The sequence below is a fragment of the Coregonus clupeaformis genome, chromosome 28 (genome assembly GCF_020615455.1).
Source record: "Coregonus clupeaformis isolate EN_2021a chromosome 28, ASM2061545v1, whole genome shotgun sequence".
NCBI lineage: Eukaryota > Metazoa > Chordata > Actinopteri > Salmoniformes > Salmonidae > Coregonus > Coregonus clupeaformis.
Genome location: NC_059219.1, coordinates 16,006,257 through 16,018,402, shown reverse-complemented (window position 1 = coordinate 16,018,402; position 12,146 = coordinate 16,006,257). Strand labels below are relative to the sequence as shown.

The following is a 12,146-nucleotide window of genomic DNA, read 5'->3' as shown; positions in this document are numbered from 1 at the left end:
GCAGCTCTACAGACATTGAGGCCTGGTATTGAATAGCCCTGTTGCTAAATAACCTCATCCATAGTAATTGTTGGTAAATGTGTTCAGTGTCTCACTACTGCCCCCTATTGGTTGGTAAGTGGTCCTGCTCAGAGTATGTGCGCGGAGCGGTCGGAAATCCTGCTCATAGCTCATGGAGCAGTGCTCTACTCTGGCCCTCCATGTCCTTTCCAACCGCTCTGCTAAAAAACACTTCTTGCTCACAGGAAAAAAAAACTGCTGCTCCAAATTCGTTTCATTCATTAAAATCCCAATTTAACCAACACCCATCTATTTTTGTGACTACCTGGACCTACCAAACCAAATGATTTGAATGAAATTTATTTTAATAAACATGAAAAGGTGAAAGTGAGAAGCGCTCTTAATTTTAAATTGGCTACATGTCATATTAAACAGCATATAAACACTCTAGATAGGTCAGGAGCCAGACAGGGAGCCTAAGAAGGAATGGAAATGAATTATTTAGGCTATATTACTTACATTATTTCAAGGCTATAGCCTACAAAGAAATACATTGTGAAGCTTTTGCGAGAGCGACACTAGGCTGGTAGGGAGTTAGTGACATTAACCGCACAACATTTAAACAACATTTCGTTGTATTAAATCGTTATAGTCTATAAACTGTGCATATAGGCTGTGACTAACCTACAAATTCAATGGAAAATGCCTTATTAGGCTCAGTCTACAGTGCCTTTGAATTCGTTTTTAGAAACACTAGTTTGGCCAGAGTCTGTGGCTTCAGGTTCATGCGATGGTTTCTGGAGAGCAGGCCAGCAGCGGAGAATATCCTCTCAGCGCTTGCAGAGCCACTTGGGATGCTGAACACCCTTTTGACCAACCCAGGCTGGGTAGGGATGCAGGAGTTTATTTTCTATAGGTAGGCCTAAAGGTTTTTAGGCAAAATAACCCAATCAAAATGGAAAGCTCCTTAAAAGTTGAAATATGCCAATGATGGCCTATTGTATAGATAATTAACAAAAATGAAGGAAACTTTTAAGAGATCTGATTTTTTGTTTATAAATACTTTGCTACAATGACACACTTAATTAGCTACCCACCTTGTTCCTTCTTTTAACATGTGCATGTATTAAGTAAACCAACATGCTTTCAGGATATGTGTCTTTTCAGATTCCACAATGATTCTTTAGTTGTGGACATTACATCACCACACTCCCCCTCTTGCTCTTGGTCCTTATCTTTGTAAATCACCTTGATTTTGCACCTGTGTGTTTTATCAATTTCTTTATGAACATATTTAGCGAACTCCATGACAGTAGCTAAAGCAAGGGGCTATAGCAGCAGATAAGTAGCCTATAAATGCATGCTGGGACGGCATGCCCTGAGCTCCTGAAGTGAGCGCTACTGGAGCGAAATTGGAGCGGGTGAGAAGGCCGACGCTCCAGTCTTTGGGAATCTTGCTCCATGCTCCAGTCAAATTGGGCACGCTCAGCTCCAGCGCCGCTCTGCTCACATACTCTGGCCCTGCTCCCTAGCCAGTACAAGGGAAGTCGCTGTAGTGCAATGCCATTACTCATATAGATAATAACCCGTTACGGACATATTAGCCTACTTAGTCTGTTGGTTGTCCTTTGTTATTGTGTATTGTCGTTTCACAGTTTAGTTTTGTTATGACTTCAAAAAGTACAACTGGGTTTTGTCATCTTTGAGAATAAAATTAACGAGCATTTATCTTACTCTAAGCACTCATCCTTTATATTGGAACCGAGAGAGAAAAAGGGGGGGAAATAGAAGTGATAGAGAGAACTGGGAGGAAGGGGGAGAGAGAGAGAGGAACGTTTTTAATAATGCAGGTGGCAGATATAATTAGTTGGTCGTTGGGTGGATTTGCATGTTTTCATTAAAGGGAAGTTGGTGTGAGGGAGGGAGGGAGGGAGTGTCAGCAAACATGACTGTCTGTCTGTAGATATTGTGGCTTCTCACAAAATAAGCGGTAGTTAATACAGTACCTGCCAAATAAAACATCTGTTACGGTAACTTTAATTAACTTAACATAATTCACTTCAATATCAGATTTTATTTACAGTGAATTGTGTACCCCTCACCCCCCTCTCTCTCTCTCACTCTCTCTCTCTATATCTTTCTACCCACCCCAACCCACTCTCCTATTCCACCCCCTGTTCCTCCTCTCTTTTTCCCTCCGTCTCCCCCTCCCCCTCACTCCCCTCGACTCTCTGTCTATGGGGACATTCCCAGGCCTGACTGACTGTCTGTACAGTAGAGAGGAGAGGAAGTGTTGTGGTGTAGTATAGTGTGGTGTGGTGTAATGTAGTGATGACTCTACAGTGAGTAACATCAGTATAGAGGTGTCTAGTAAGGCTCTGTTCCCACTCAAACCTCTATATGGCCTATTGTTAGACCAAACAAACACCTCTGTACATATAGGAAATAATGAATGCAGGCTTCACAGCAAAAAAGATCACCGTATATACAAAAGCCAATACTGCGGTGTGACATCATATTTCAGTGCCTGTAACATCAGCCAAAAGCCTTTGCATAATCATCTGCACTCTCTGTCTCTCTCCTTTCTTCCCCCCTCTCTGTCTCCCTCTCTCTCTCTCTCTCTTTCTCTCTCGCTCTCTCTCTCTCTCTGTCTCTCTGTCTCTCTCACTCTCTTTCTCTGTCTCTCTCTCTTGCTCTCTCTGTCTCTCTCTGTATCTCTCGCTCTCTCTGTGTGTGTCTCTCTCTGTCTCTCTCTCTCTCTCATAGATATCAGGATGTCAAAGCCAGTAGCGGTTGAGAACACAGGGGCTGACTCTCCAATGGAGAGCACAGGTATTTGTCTCTGTGTGTATGGGTGTGTGTGCGTGTGTGCGTTCGCTCGCTCGCGTGCGTGTGTGTTAGGGTTGGTGCGTGTTAGCGTGTGTGTGCATACCTGCATGTGTTCGTGTGTGTGCATATGTGCATGCACGTGTGTGTGTGTGTGTATGCCTACAAGTGTGCATGTGTGTGTGTATGAGTAATTTCTAATTGTTTCCTACCCCCTACCCCCCCCACCCCCCCACACACACAGATTCAGAGCGGAACGGTCCTGACTCGAATCATCAGGTTTGTGTCTGCTTGGTGCTTCGGTCTCTCACTTCACCTACATTTCAGTACTGATATCACTGGTAATATACCTCTAGGAAACATAACAATCAGTTAGTCATTTTCAATGGTGACGATCATGATCTGAATAACACACACATTAGGTCTGAAAAGTAAAGATGACTGACAACAGGTAGCCTAATACCAAGCCACAAGCATCAATACAGTAGTGCAGTGTGTTTCCCAAATCTGGTCCTGGGGACCCCAAGGGGTGCACATTTCTGTTTTTACCCTAGCAAAATACACCTGATTCCACTTATCAAAGGCTGGATGATGAGTTGCTAAGTGGAATTAGGTGTGTTGGGGTCCCCAGGACCAGAATTGTGAAACACTGCAGTAGTGCATTATTTTTTATTATCATTTATGCTTATCTGTACTGATGGTATTTGTCCTTTTTACAGGTTCAGCAGATGAAAATCAGTCCCTTTCCCCTTTCTCCAACCCTCAGCAGCAACAAGGTGTGTGGGTGTGTGTGTGGGTGGGTGGGTGTGTGTTTTGTGTGGCCACACTATAGAGTATTTTGCCATATTTGCATACAGATTGACAGGGATGCAAAACAGTCAGACTAGCCAGTTTGGACATGCCCATTCCAGGAAGAAAGGATGACTATCCCTCTTTTCTAAAGAAAAGGAAGGCACCTTCCTGTTTGGCATGCAGGTTACCACAGCAACAGAGCAGAACAGTCAGCTAACACAGACTTTTATCTGTTGGCCCTTCCTTTAACTGTATCCCTCGTTCTCTCTCCTCCTCTCAGAATAAGATGGAAGAGTGTGGTGAGATGTCCCCGGGCCCTCCTCCACACCACAGCCACGCCCCCTCCCAGACGCCCCTCCCACACACACAGCTCATGCTGACCGGCTCCCAACTGGCCGGGGTAAGACAAGAGAGGAGGAGGCTTAACAAACACACAGTGATGCACACTCACAAAAACAAAGACACATCCTTATGGTCCGGGTTGAGTTCACTGCTTTTTTCCTTCTTCCTTTTCTCTGCTCTTTCCCATACCCTCTGCATCTCTCTGCTCTTTGCCCCCCCCTTTATTTTTCTCTCTGTCCCTCTCTCTCTTTCTCTGTCTCTCTCTCTCTCTCTCTCTCTCTCTCACTCGGTGTCACTTTCTCAGTTGACCGCTCTCTTGCCAGCTCAGCAGCAGTTGTTACTGCAGCAGGCTCAGGCTCAGCTTCTAGCTGCAGCTGTGCAGCAGTCTGTTCAGCAGTCCAACGCAGCTCACGCAGCTCACGCAGCCCACGCAGCCGCCCAAGCCAATCAGCAAGCTCAGGCAGCCGCAGCAGCCAATCAGCAGGCCCAGCAGCAGCAGGCGGGACAGACAGGGCAGCAGGGCCAATCACAGCCCCAGGGACAGGGACAGAGCACACAGGAACAGACAGGTCAACCTGTCCCTGTGCCGCCCATTCATCCCCAGCTCACCCTCTCTCAGCCAATCCAGCTCACCGCCCAGGTACTGACAACCCATCACAAGGCCACATCCTGGTTGGGAAGAGGTGGGGAAGGGTCTTGATTCAGGAGCCAGTCTGGAATCCTCAGTTTGTATTGATCTTTTTTTTAATCGCTTGTGTTGCTCTGCTGTTCTTTCAGTCTTTTCTCTTGGCTTCTATATGAAGGGGTTGTTTTCCTTTGTTCTCTGTACATGTGTGTTCTCTCCATCTCTGATCCCTCTGCTCTCTCCTCCTGTCTCCCTGCAGGACATCCAGCAGTTGTTGCAGCTGCAGCAGTTGGTTCTGGTGCCAGGACATCACCTGCAGTCTCCTCAGTTCCTCCTCCCACAGCACCAAGGGCAGCAAGGTGAGCTCCTCGCACTAGCCACTACCACTGGTCCTATTCTATTGGGACAGTGCCCTGAAGATGGGCTGTAGATGTTCCATCTATCAACAAACAGATTTCATTTATTTATAAGTGCCAACTGTTGACAACCATTAACAGGTTATTCAACTGTCTAGCACTAGAATGCCTAGCATTGGACTCTCTGATTGACCATGGAGCTTTGTGGAATATTACATCTGTTGTTTGATCACATAACTGATCATAGGCCTACTGATTCCCTCTCTTCTTCACTCTCAGGACTGCTATCAACACCAAATCTGATTCAGCTACCTCAGCAAAACAATGGGAGCATCCTGTCCACTCCCACCAGGCTGGGGCTCCTAGCACAGGTAGGCCCACTGAGGAAACACCCAGGCTTTGAGAGAGGCTACAGTCTCCGACTCTTTCCAACAAACATCTCGTCTCATCATTCTGTCATATCCAGTAAACGCCTCTCTTCTGCTACATAATTATCTCTCTCTTTCGCTCTCCCCCTCTCTTTCTCTTTCTCCTCCTCCCCCTCTCCCCCTGTAGAGAGACAAGGCAATGGAGGGCAGTGGGGTCATGACCTCTGTGTCCTCTGTGACCTCTCACCCCGAGGAGCCCAGTGACCTGGAGGAACTGGAGGTGTTCGCCCGCACCTTCAAACAGAGACGCATCAAACTGGGCTTTACACAGGTACGCCTTTCTGTGTGTGTGTGTATGTGTTCGTGTGCATGTGCGTGTGTGTGCTAACTCTCTGTTTTACTCCCCCCCTCTCTCTCTCAGGGTGACGTGGGTATGGCCATGGGGAAGCTATATGGGAATGATTTCAGTCAGACCACCATCTCTCGCTTCGAGGCCCTCAACCTGAGCTTTAAGAACATGTGCAAACTCAAACCACTACTGGAGAAGTGGCTCAATGATGCAGGTGAGAGGGGAGGGTGGGGGATGAGAGAGAGGAGAGGGAGGGAGGGAAGTGGAGGGGCGGGGAGAGAGGAGAGGGAGGATGGGAGGGGAGGGGAGGGAAGGTGAGGTGAGATGAGGGAATTGGTGAAGGAGAAGGTGTATGACACTTTGAATCAATCAATAAATCAGTTGATTAATTAACCAATCCCCAAGTTGCACTAATCTGTAGAATGAATGTAACCTTGAGTTAATTAAATTATATCTGTAGAATGAGGATACCAGTTTGTGTGATTTTAAATCAACCCACTAATCAATCTCTCTGTTTGACAGAGACCATGTCCACAGACAGTACTATGCCCAGCCCCAGCTCTCTGTCCTCTTCCTCTATGGGCTTTGAGGGCCTGCCGGGCCGACGCAGGAAGAAGAGAACCAGCATCGAGACTAACGTCCGCGTGGCCCTGGAGAGAGCCTTCATCACGGTGAGAGACATGACATATCACTGACATAAGGCCTTCATAACACTGTCATACAGGAGTCATAAATCTTAAGTTGACATAACATCTACATGGCTCGTTCCGTAGTTTTTCCCCTTAGAAGAACACTATATCACTGTGATGTCAGTGAGGTGATATAAGGCTAAGTGTGTATTAGTACTAATGTGTCCATCTCTGTCTCTCCCGTGTGTCAGCAGAACCAGAAGCCTACCTCAGAGGAGATCCTGTGTATCGCGGACCAGCTCAGCATGGAGAAGGAGGTGATCCGCGTGTGGTTCTGCAACCGCCGCCAGAAAGAGAAGCGTATCAACCCCAACAGTGCCACCCCTCCCCTGCCTGGCCAGCCCCCCCAAGCCCCACCGTCACACAAACCCCCCTGCTACAGCCCACACATGGTATGGCCTGACCTGCACCCAGCCTCTCCCTTCTTACACCCCCCATAAAGCCTTACATGGTATGGCCTGAGCCGCATGATCCCTCTCTCCCAACCTTACCCATCACAATTCTCCCCCCTATATGAATGTTGACTCCCGCATGTCAAATAAAATAAAATAAAATGTTATTTGCCACATGCGCCGAATACAACATGTAGACCTTACAGTGAAATGCTTACTTACAAGCCCTTAACCAACAATGCAGTTTTGAGAAAAAAAAGTGTTAAGTAAAAAATAGATAAGTAAAAAATAGCTGCAGTGGTAAAATAAAATAACAGTAGGGAGGCTATATACAGGGGGTACCGGTACAGAGTCAATGTGCGGGGGCACAGGTTAGTCGAGGTAATTGAGGTAACATGTACATGTGGGTAGAGTTAAAGTTACTATGCAGCTCAGTTGGTAGAGCATGGCACTTGCAACGCCAGGGTTGTGGGTTCAATTCCCACGGGGGACCAGTATGAAAAAATGTATGCACTCACTAACTGTAAATCGCTCTGGATAAGAGCGTCTGCTAAATGACTAAAATGTAAAATGTAAAAAATTATAAATAGAGAGTAGCAGCAGCGTAAAAGGGGGGAAGGGAATGCAAATAGTCTGGGTAGCCATGATTAGCTGTTCAGGAGTCTTATGGTTTGGGGGTAGAAGCTGTTAAGAAGCCTTTTGGACCTAGACTTGGCGCTCCGGTACCGCTTGCCGTGCGGTAGCAGAGAGAACAGTCTATGACTAGGGTGGCTGGAGTCTTTGACAATTTTGAGGGCCTTCCTCTGACACCGCAAGGTATAGAGGTCCTGGATGGCAGGAAGCTTGGCCCCAGTGATGTACTGGGCCGTAAGCACTATCCTCTGTAGTGCCTTGCGGTCAGAGGCAGAGCAGTTGCCATACCAGGCGGTGATGCAACCAGCCATGATGCTCTCGATGGTGCAGCTGTATAACTTTTTGAGGATCTGAGGACCCATGCCAAATCTTTTCAGTCTCCTGAGGGGGAATAGGCTTTGTCGTGCCCTCTTCACGACTGTCTTGGTGTGTTTGGACCATGATAGTTTGTTGGTGATGTGGACACCAAGGAACTTGAAGCTCCCAACCTGTTCCACTACAGCCCCATCGATGAGAATGGGGGCGTGCTCAGTCCTTTTTTTTTTCCCTGTAGTCCACTATGAGGGAGAGGTTGATCACGCTGAGGGAGAGGTTGTTATCTTGGCACCACACGGCCAGGTCTCTGACCTCCTCGCTATAGGCTGTCTCATCGTGATCAGGCCTACCACTGTTGTGTCGTCGTCAAACTTAATGGGTGGCGAGTGGCGCAGTGGTCTAAGGCAGTGCTAGCTGTGCCACTAGAGATCCAGGTTTGAATCCAGGCTCTGTCGTAGCCGGCCGCGACCGAGTGACCCATAGGGCGGCGCACAATTGGCCCAGCGTCGTCCAGGGTAGGGGAGGGAATGGCCGGCAGGGATGTAGCTCAGTTGGTAGAGCAGGATTGTGGGTTTCGATTCCCACGGGGGGTATAAAAATATATATATAATGTATGCACTCACTAACTGTAAGTTGCTCTGGATAAGAGCGTCTGCTAAATGACGTAAATGTAAATGTGTTGGAGTCATGCCTGGCCATGCAGTCATGGGTGAACAGGGAGTACAGGAGGGGACTGAGCACACACCCCTGAGGGGCCCCCTTGTTGAGGATCAGCGTGGCAGATGTGTTGTTACCTACCCTGTCATGGTGGATGTTCTTCTGCACCCCCTGTTCTAGTGTGCAGATGGTACTACCCAACCTGCATTGCTTTAGTGCTTTGCTATTACACATTAATAATCCCATTGATCCCTTTTTCTATTGGATACAGTTTAGTATAGACACTCTTTTAAATATACACTCTCCCGCTCTTTTTCTCTTTCTCGCCCCTCTCCCTCTCCTGTTCTCTGTATCAGATGTCCAGTCAGCTGTCCAGTCAGCTGTCCAGTCAGCTGTCCCAGGCGGTGACCAGCCTCAGCACCACAATGACCACCATGTCATCGTTCTGCCCTCTGACCCCCAGTGGTCCCACCCACTCATCTCTCAGCTCTGCCTCCTCTCCAGTGACTCCTCCTCCTTGCAGCACAGCCAGCCCAGCCCCTCACAGCCACAGCACACTGAGTCTCAACACAGGGTGAGCATGCACCTGCATACAAAGTGTACACTTTGGTCACTGTGCTTCACCATTGGTTCAGTACTCGGTTCACCTGCAGTTTGCAGCAAATGTTTATCACACCCACACACACATGATTGACACACACTGATCCGTGACACTGCTCCTTCTGTGCAGCAGTACTTTCTAACCTGTGTGTGTGACTGTGTGTTTTGTGTCCACAGCTTATGGCGTATGGGTAAAAAGAACGGTGACGTGTCTAACTACATCACCGATTTTGCTGCAAACTTGAGGTGAATACGACAGAGACACACGTACCTATACTGTACACACACTCTCTCTTACAGGAATATGATCGTCCAAACACAAGCAAGCGTTTGGATTTGTAGCTCCCAAACAAGATATGAATCAAGATGGTGTGTTTGTATCTAACCTGTGGGTTTCTCCTGCAGTGTGTCTGTGTTCAGGTCTCTGAGTCTCTGTTCTGTTCTGCTGCTAAACCTGCTTCTCTCTCTCTGTTTCTCCTCTGGATGTAAATGTTTTTCCTCCTGTGTGTGTGTGTGTGTGTGTGTGTGTGTGTGTGTGTGTGTGTGTGTGTGTTTTGTGTGCGCGTGTAACACAGGAACACTGTGATGGGAGTAAACACAGGGAACCAGGCTCTGAACCAAGCTCTCCTCAGCAACAACCCTCTGGCTACTATACAAGGTGTGTTAGAGGGAGAGAGAGGTGTAGAGGGAAGGAGGGAAAAGAGAGGAAGAGGGAAATAAAGGAGGAAGAGAGAGAGACAGGAGGGAGAGAAAGAGGGAACGGGAGGGACAGTAATTTGAGGTACAAAGTGATAGAAAAGGTAAATAATGCTAGACAGAAAAAATGACAGAGATGATTAGAGAGGGAGAGTTAGAGTAGAGGAGATTAATGATAGTGATAGATCATCTGATGAAGGGAACTGGTGAGCAGGTATATGACAGGGATGTCCCATCACTCCACCATGTTCATCCCCATCCCCATCTAGAACTGTGTGTGTGTGTGTGTGTGTGCGTGTGCGTGCGTGCGTGTGTGTGTCTTTAGTCTGTCTTTCATGATTTTTCTCTCATTCATCCGCTTCTTCATTTCATCTCTATAGTAAATGGAGTTATTTCACAGTAGGTATAATGACGTTAACTCTCATCTCTCTCCCTCTCTTCTCAGCCCTAGCAGCCAGTGGTGGCCAGCTGCCCCTTTCCAGTCTTGAGGGGGGCAGTAAGGTGTTGCTGGGGGGTGCAGGGGGGCAGGGAGGGGGTCTCCAGTCCTCCTTCTTCCTCAACCACCCCGCTTTCCTCCACATGGGCCAGAATCCTGGTGCTGGATTGGTCAGTGCTGCCTTAGCCAAAGCCTCCCAGCCCTCCCCCTTCCCCTTCACCAGCAGCATAAGCCCCACCCCCTGCTCCCCCTCTCCTTGCTCCAGCCCCGCCTCTTCCTGCGACTCCGATGAATTGGCGCACAGCCCATCCTCGCTGGGAGGGGCTAAGATTGAGTGACACAGCCATGCACCAATCAGAGAGGAGGAGGAGAAAGGAGGAAACGACAACCTCGCCTTTCAACCAAAGCTATCTCTTTCTCTCTCTCGTCCTACTTCTGTTTTTTCACCATCACGCTCTCTCTCTCTCCCAGTCTTTCGATGCCAAAAATACACAGAATGAAAGAGAGGAGAGGGGGAGGGACAGAAGTGAAATGGGGAGAAGGGGGGAAAGAGGAAGATTGAAACCAAAAATCTTTATCTATCCAAGGTGATGGAGGAGGCATCGTGGGACTGTTTTGTCAATAATGAGCGATATCGCACCTCTCCTTTCTTTCTCTCTTTCTTTCCCTGGAAAATAAACCAATGACAAATAACAGGAATAGAGATGTGTGTCGAATCGCGTGAACCAAAAATGACAAAAAGAAACGTTACTGTGTGTTTTTCGGGAATGGTGGCAAGGACAAAAAAAAAGAAAGAAGTGGATGACTTTTGTTGAAAAGCTGCGGGTCTGAAAGAGGAGGAGATGGGAGGATGATTTTAAACCAAAAATTTACCTGAGTAGGAGAAGAGGAACACACAATGACAAAAAACGACAACCATACCAAAATCCCAGAAACCAAAAATACGGAAGGAAAAGCTTTATCCAAACGACTTGTACATACTGATCCTATCCAGGACCAGGACTTTGATACTGCTACACACACACACACACACACACACACACACACACACACACACACACACAATATCCACAGCCGATCACATTCCTCCATATGATCAGTCATCCACCCATCATGTCTGTCACTCATTTTCACTGCAATTATGTTGTTTATATCTGATATTTGTTATTGTTATAAATGGTTGATACTGAATGAGCCAAGCTTACAGGTGTCTCTGTTTGTGTTTTCCTACCTCTGCTTCTCTGAGTATCCTATCCTATCTCCCCCTTGCTTTCCAATAGTTTACTGATAGCGTTGGAGTCTGTCATCATCATCATTATCTTGTGCCATTTACTTCATGTTGTCAGAGATAATAATAAGAGACAAGAGGGAACAAGAGATCAGGCTTAGTGTACCAGTTTTCAGCCTTGATAAAAACCTCTCTCTCTCCATAATTACTCGCAACAAATGACTCACTTGATGAAATAATATTAGACTTATATTAGACTCAATGTAGTCCTTGTGAATGGCCAGTCCACCATGGTGACAGTATGAAATTGAGCATGATTGGAGATTTAAACTAGTAACATTTTGAGGCGAGAAAGAGGTAAATTAATAAATGTTAGTTTAGTCATGGACAGGTTTCAGTCTTACCTTGTCAATCAGCCATCTGTCTCGACGCGTAGTAGAGAAACAGAGATCAAAACCTGTTTAATGTTTAACATCCCTCCATCCATCCCATTTCACTGTCATTTTCCACCCAAATCTGCCATTATTACACTTTTGAAACCAAAGCATATGTTACTCTTCAGAGGAGTCAGCCATGACATTAACACTCACATACTGTAGGGGTTGGGGACACACCCTACCCCTCCCGCTGAACCCCCCCTAGTTGACCCCTTCCATCTCCTTACGCCCGAGAGGGTCACTTCAAAAGGACAGAACCCTCACCCAACAGAAATGGGGTGCATACGGGGAGGGGATCAGATGGTGCGATGGGGTCAAACATACAGAAAGAGGGGATGTCAAGTTTTTGTAAGAGGATACCAAAAATACAAACCAAAAACCAAACCAAGGAACGTCAGAAACAAA

General features: G+C 47.1%; 1 protein-coding gene across 8 annotated transcripts in view; it reads left to right on the top strand.

Annotated features, from left to right (window-relative positions):
* Positions 1-10,747, top strand: part of LOC121542890 (POU domain, class 2, transcription factor 2) — a 36,333-nt gene extending 25,586 nt beyond the window's left edge. For 2 of the 8 annotated variants that reach the window (XM_045208636.1, XM_045208641.1), the window contains exons 2-16: positions 2,767-2,832; positions 3,071-3,105; positions 3,546-3,602; positions 3,899-4,018; positions 4,265-4,600; positions 4,845-4,944; positions 5,221-5,312; positions 5,497-5,640; positions 5,731-5,872; positions 6,181-6,329; positions 6,539-6,739; positions 8,701-8,918; positions 9,122-9,190; positions 9,520-9,602; positions 10,086-10,747. In XM_045208636.1, the coding sequence (XP_045064571.1) occupies positions 2,767-2,832; positions 3,071-3,105; positions 3,546-3,602; positions 3,899-4,018; positions 4,265-4,600; positions 4,845-4,944; positions 5,221-5,312; positions 5,497-5,640; positions 5,731-5,872; positions 6,181-6,329; positions 6,539-6,739; positions 8,701-8,918; positions 9,122-9,190; positions 9,520-9,602; positions 10,086-10,414 (2,141 nt within the window). In that variant the 3' untranslated portion in view covers positions 10,415-10,747. The remainder of the gene's footprint in view (positions 1-2,766; positions 2,833-3,070; positions 3,106-3,545; positions 3,603-3,898; positions 4,019-4,264; positions 4,601-4,844; positions 4,945-5,220; positions 5,313-5,496; positions 5,641-5,730; positions 5,873-6,180; positions 6,330-6,538; positions 6,740-8,700; positions 8,919-9,121; positions 9,191-9,519; positions 9,603-10,085) is intronic. The other 6 variants (XM_045208640.1, XM_045208637.1, XM_045208639.1 and 3 more) reach the window with 6 other exon arrangements.
* The last annotated feature ends 1,399 nt before the right edge of the window (positions 10,748-12,146 follow it).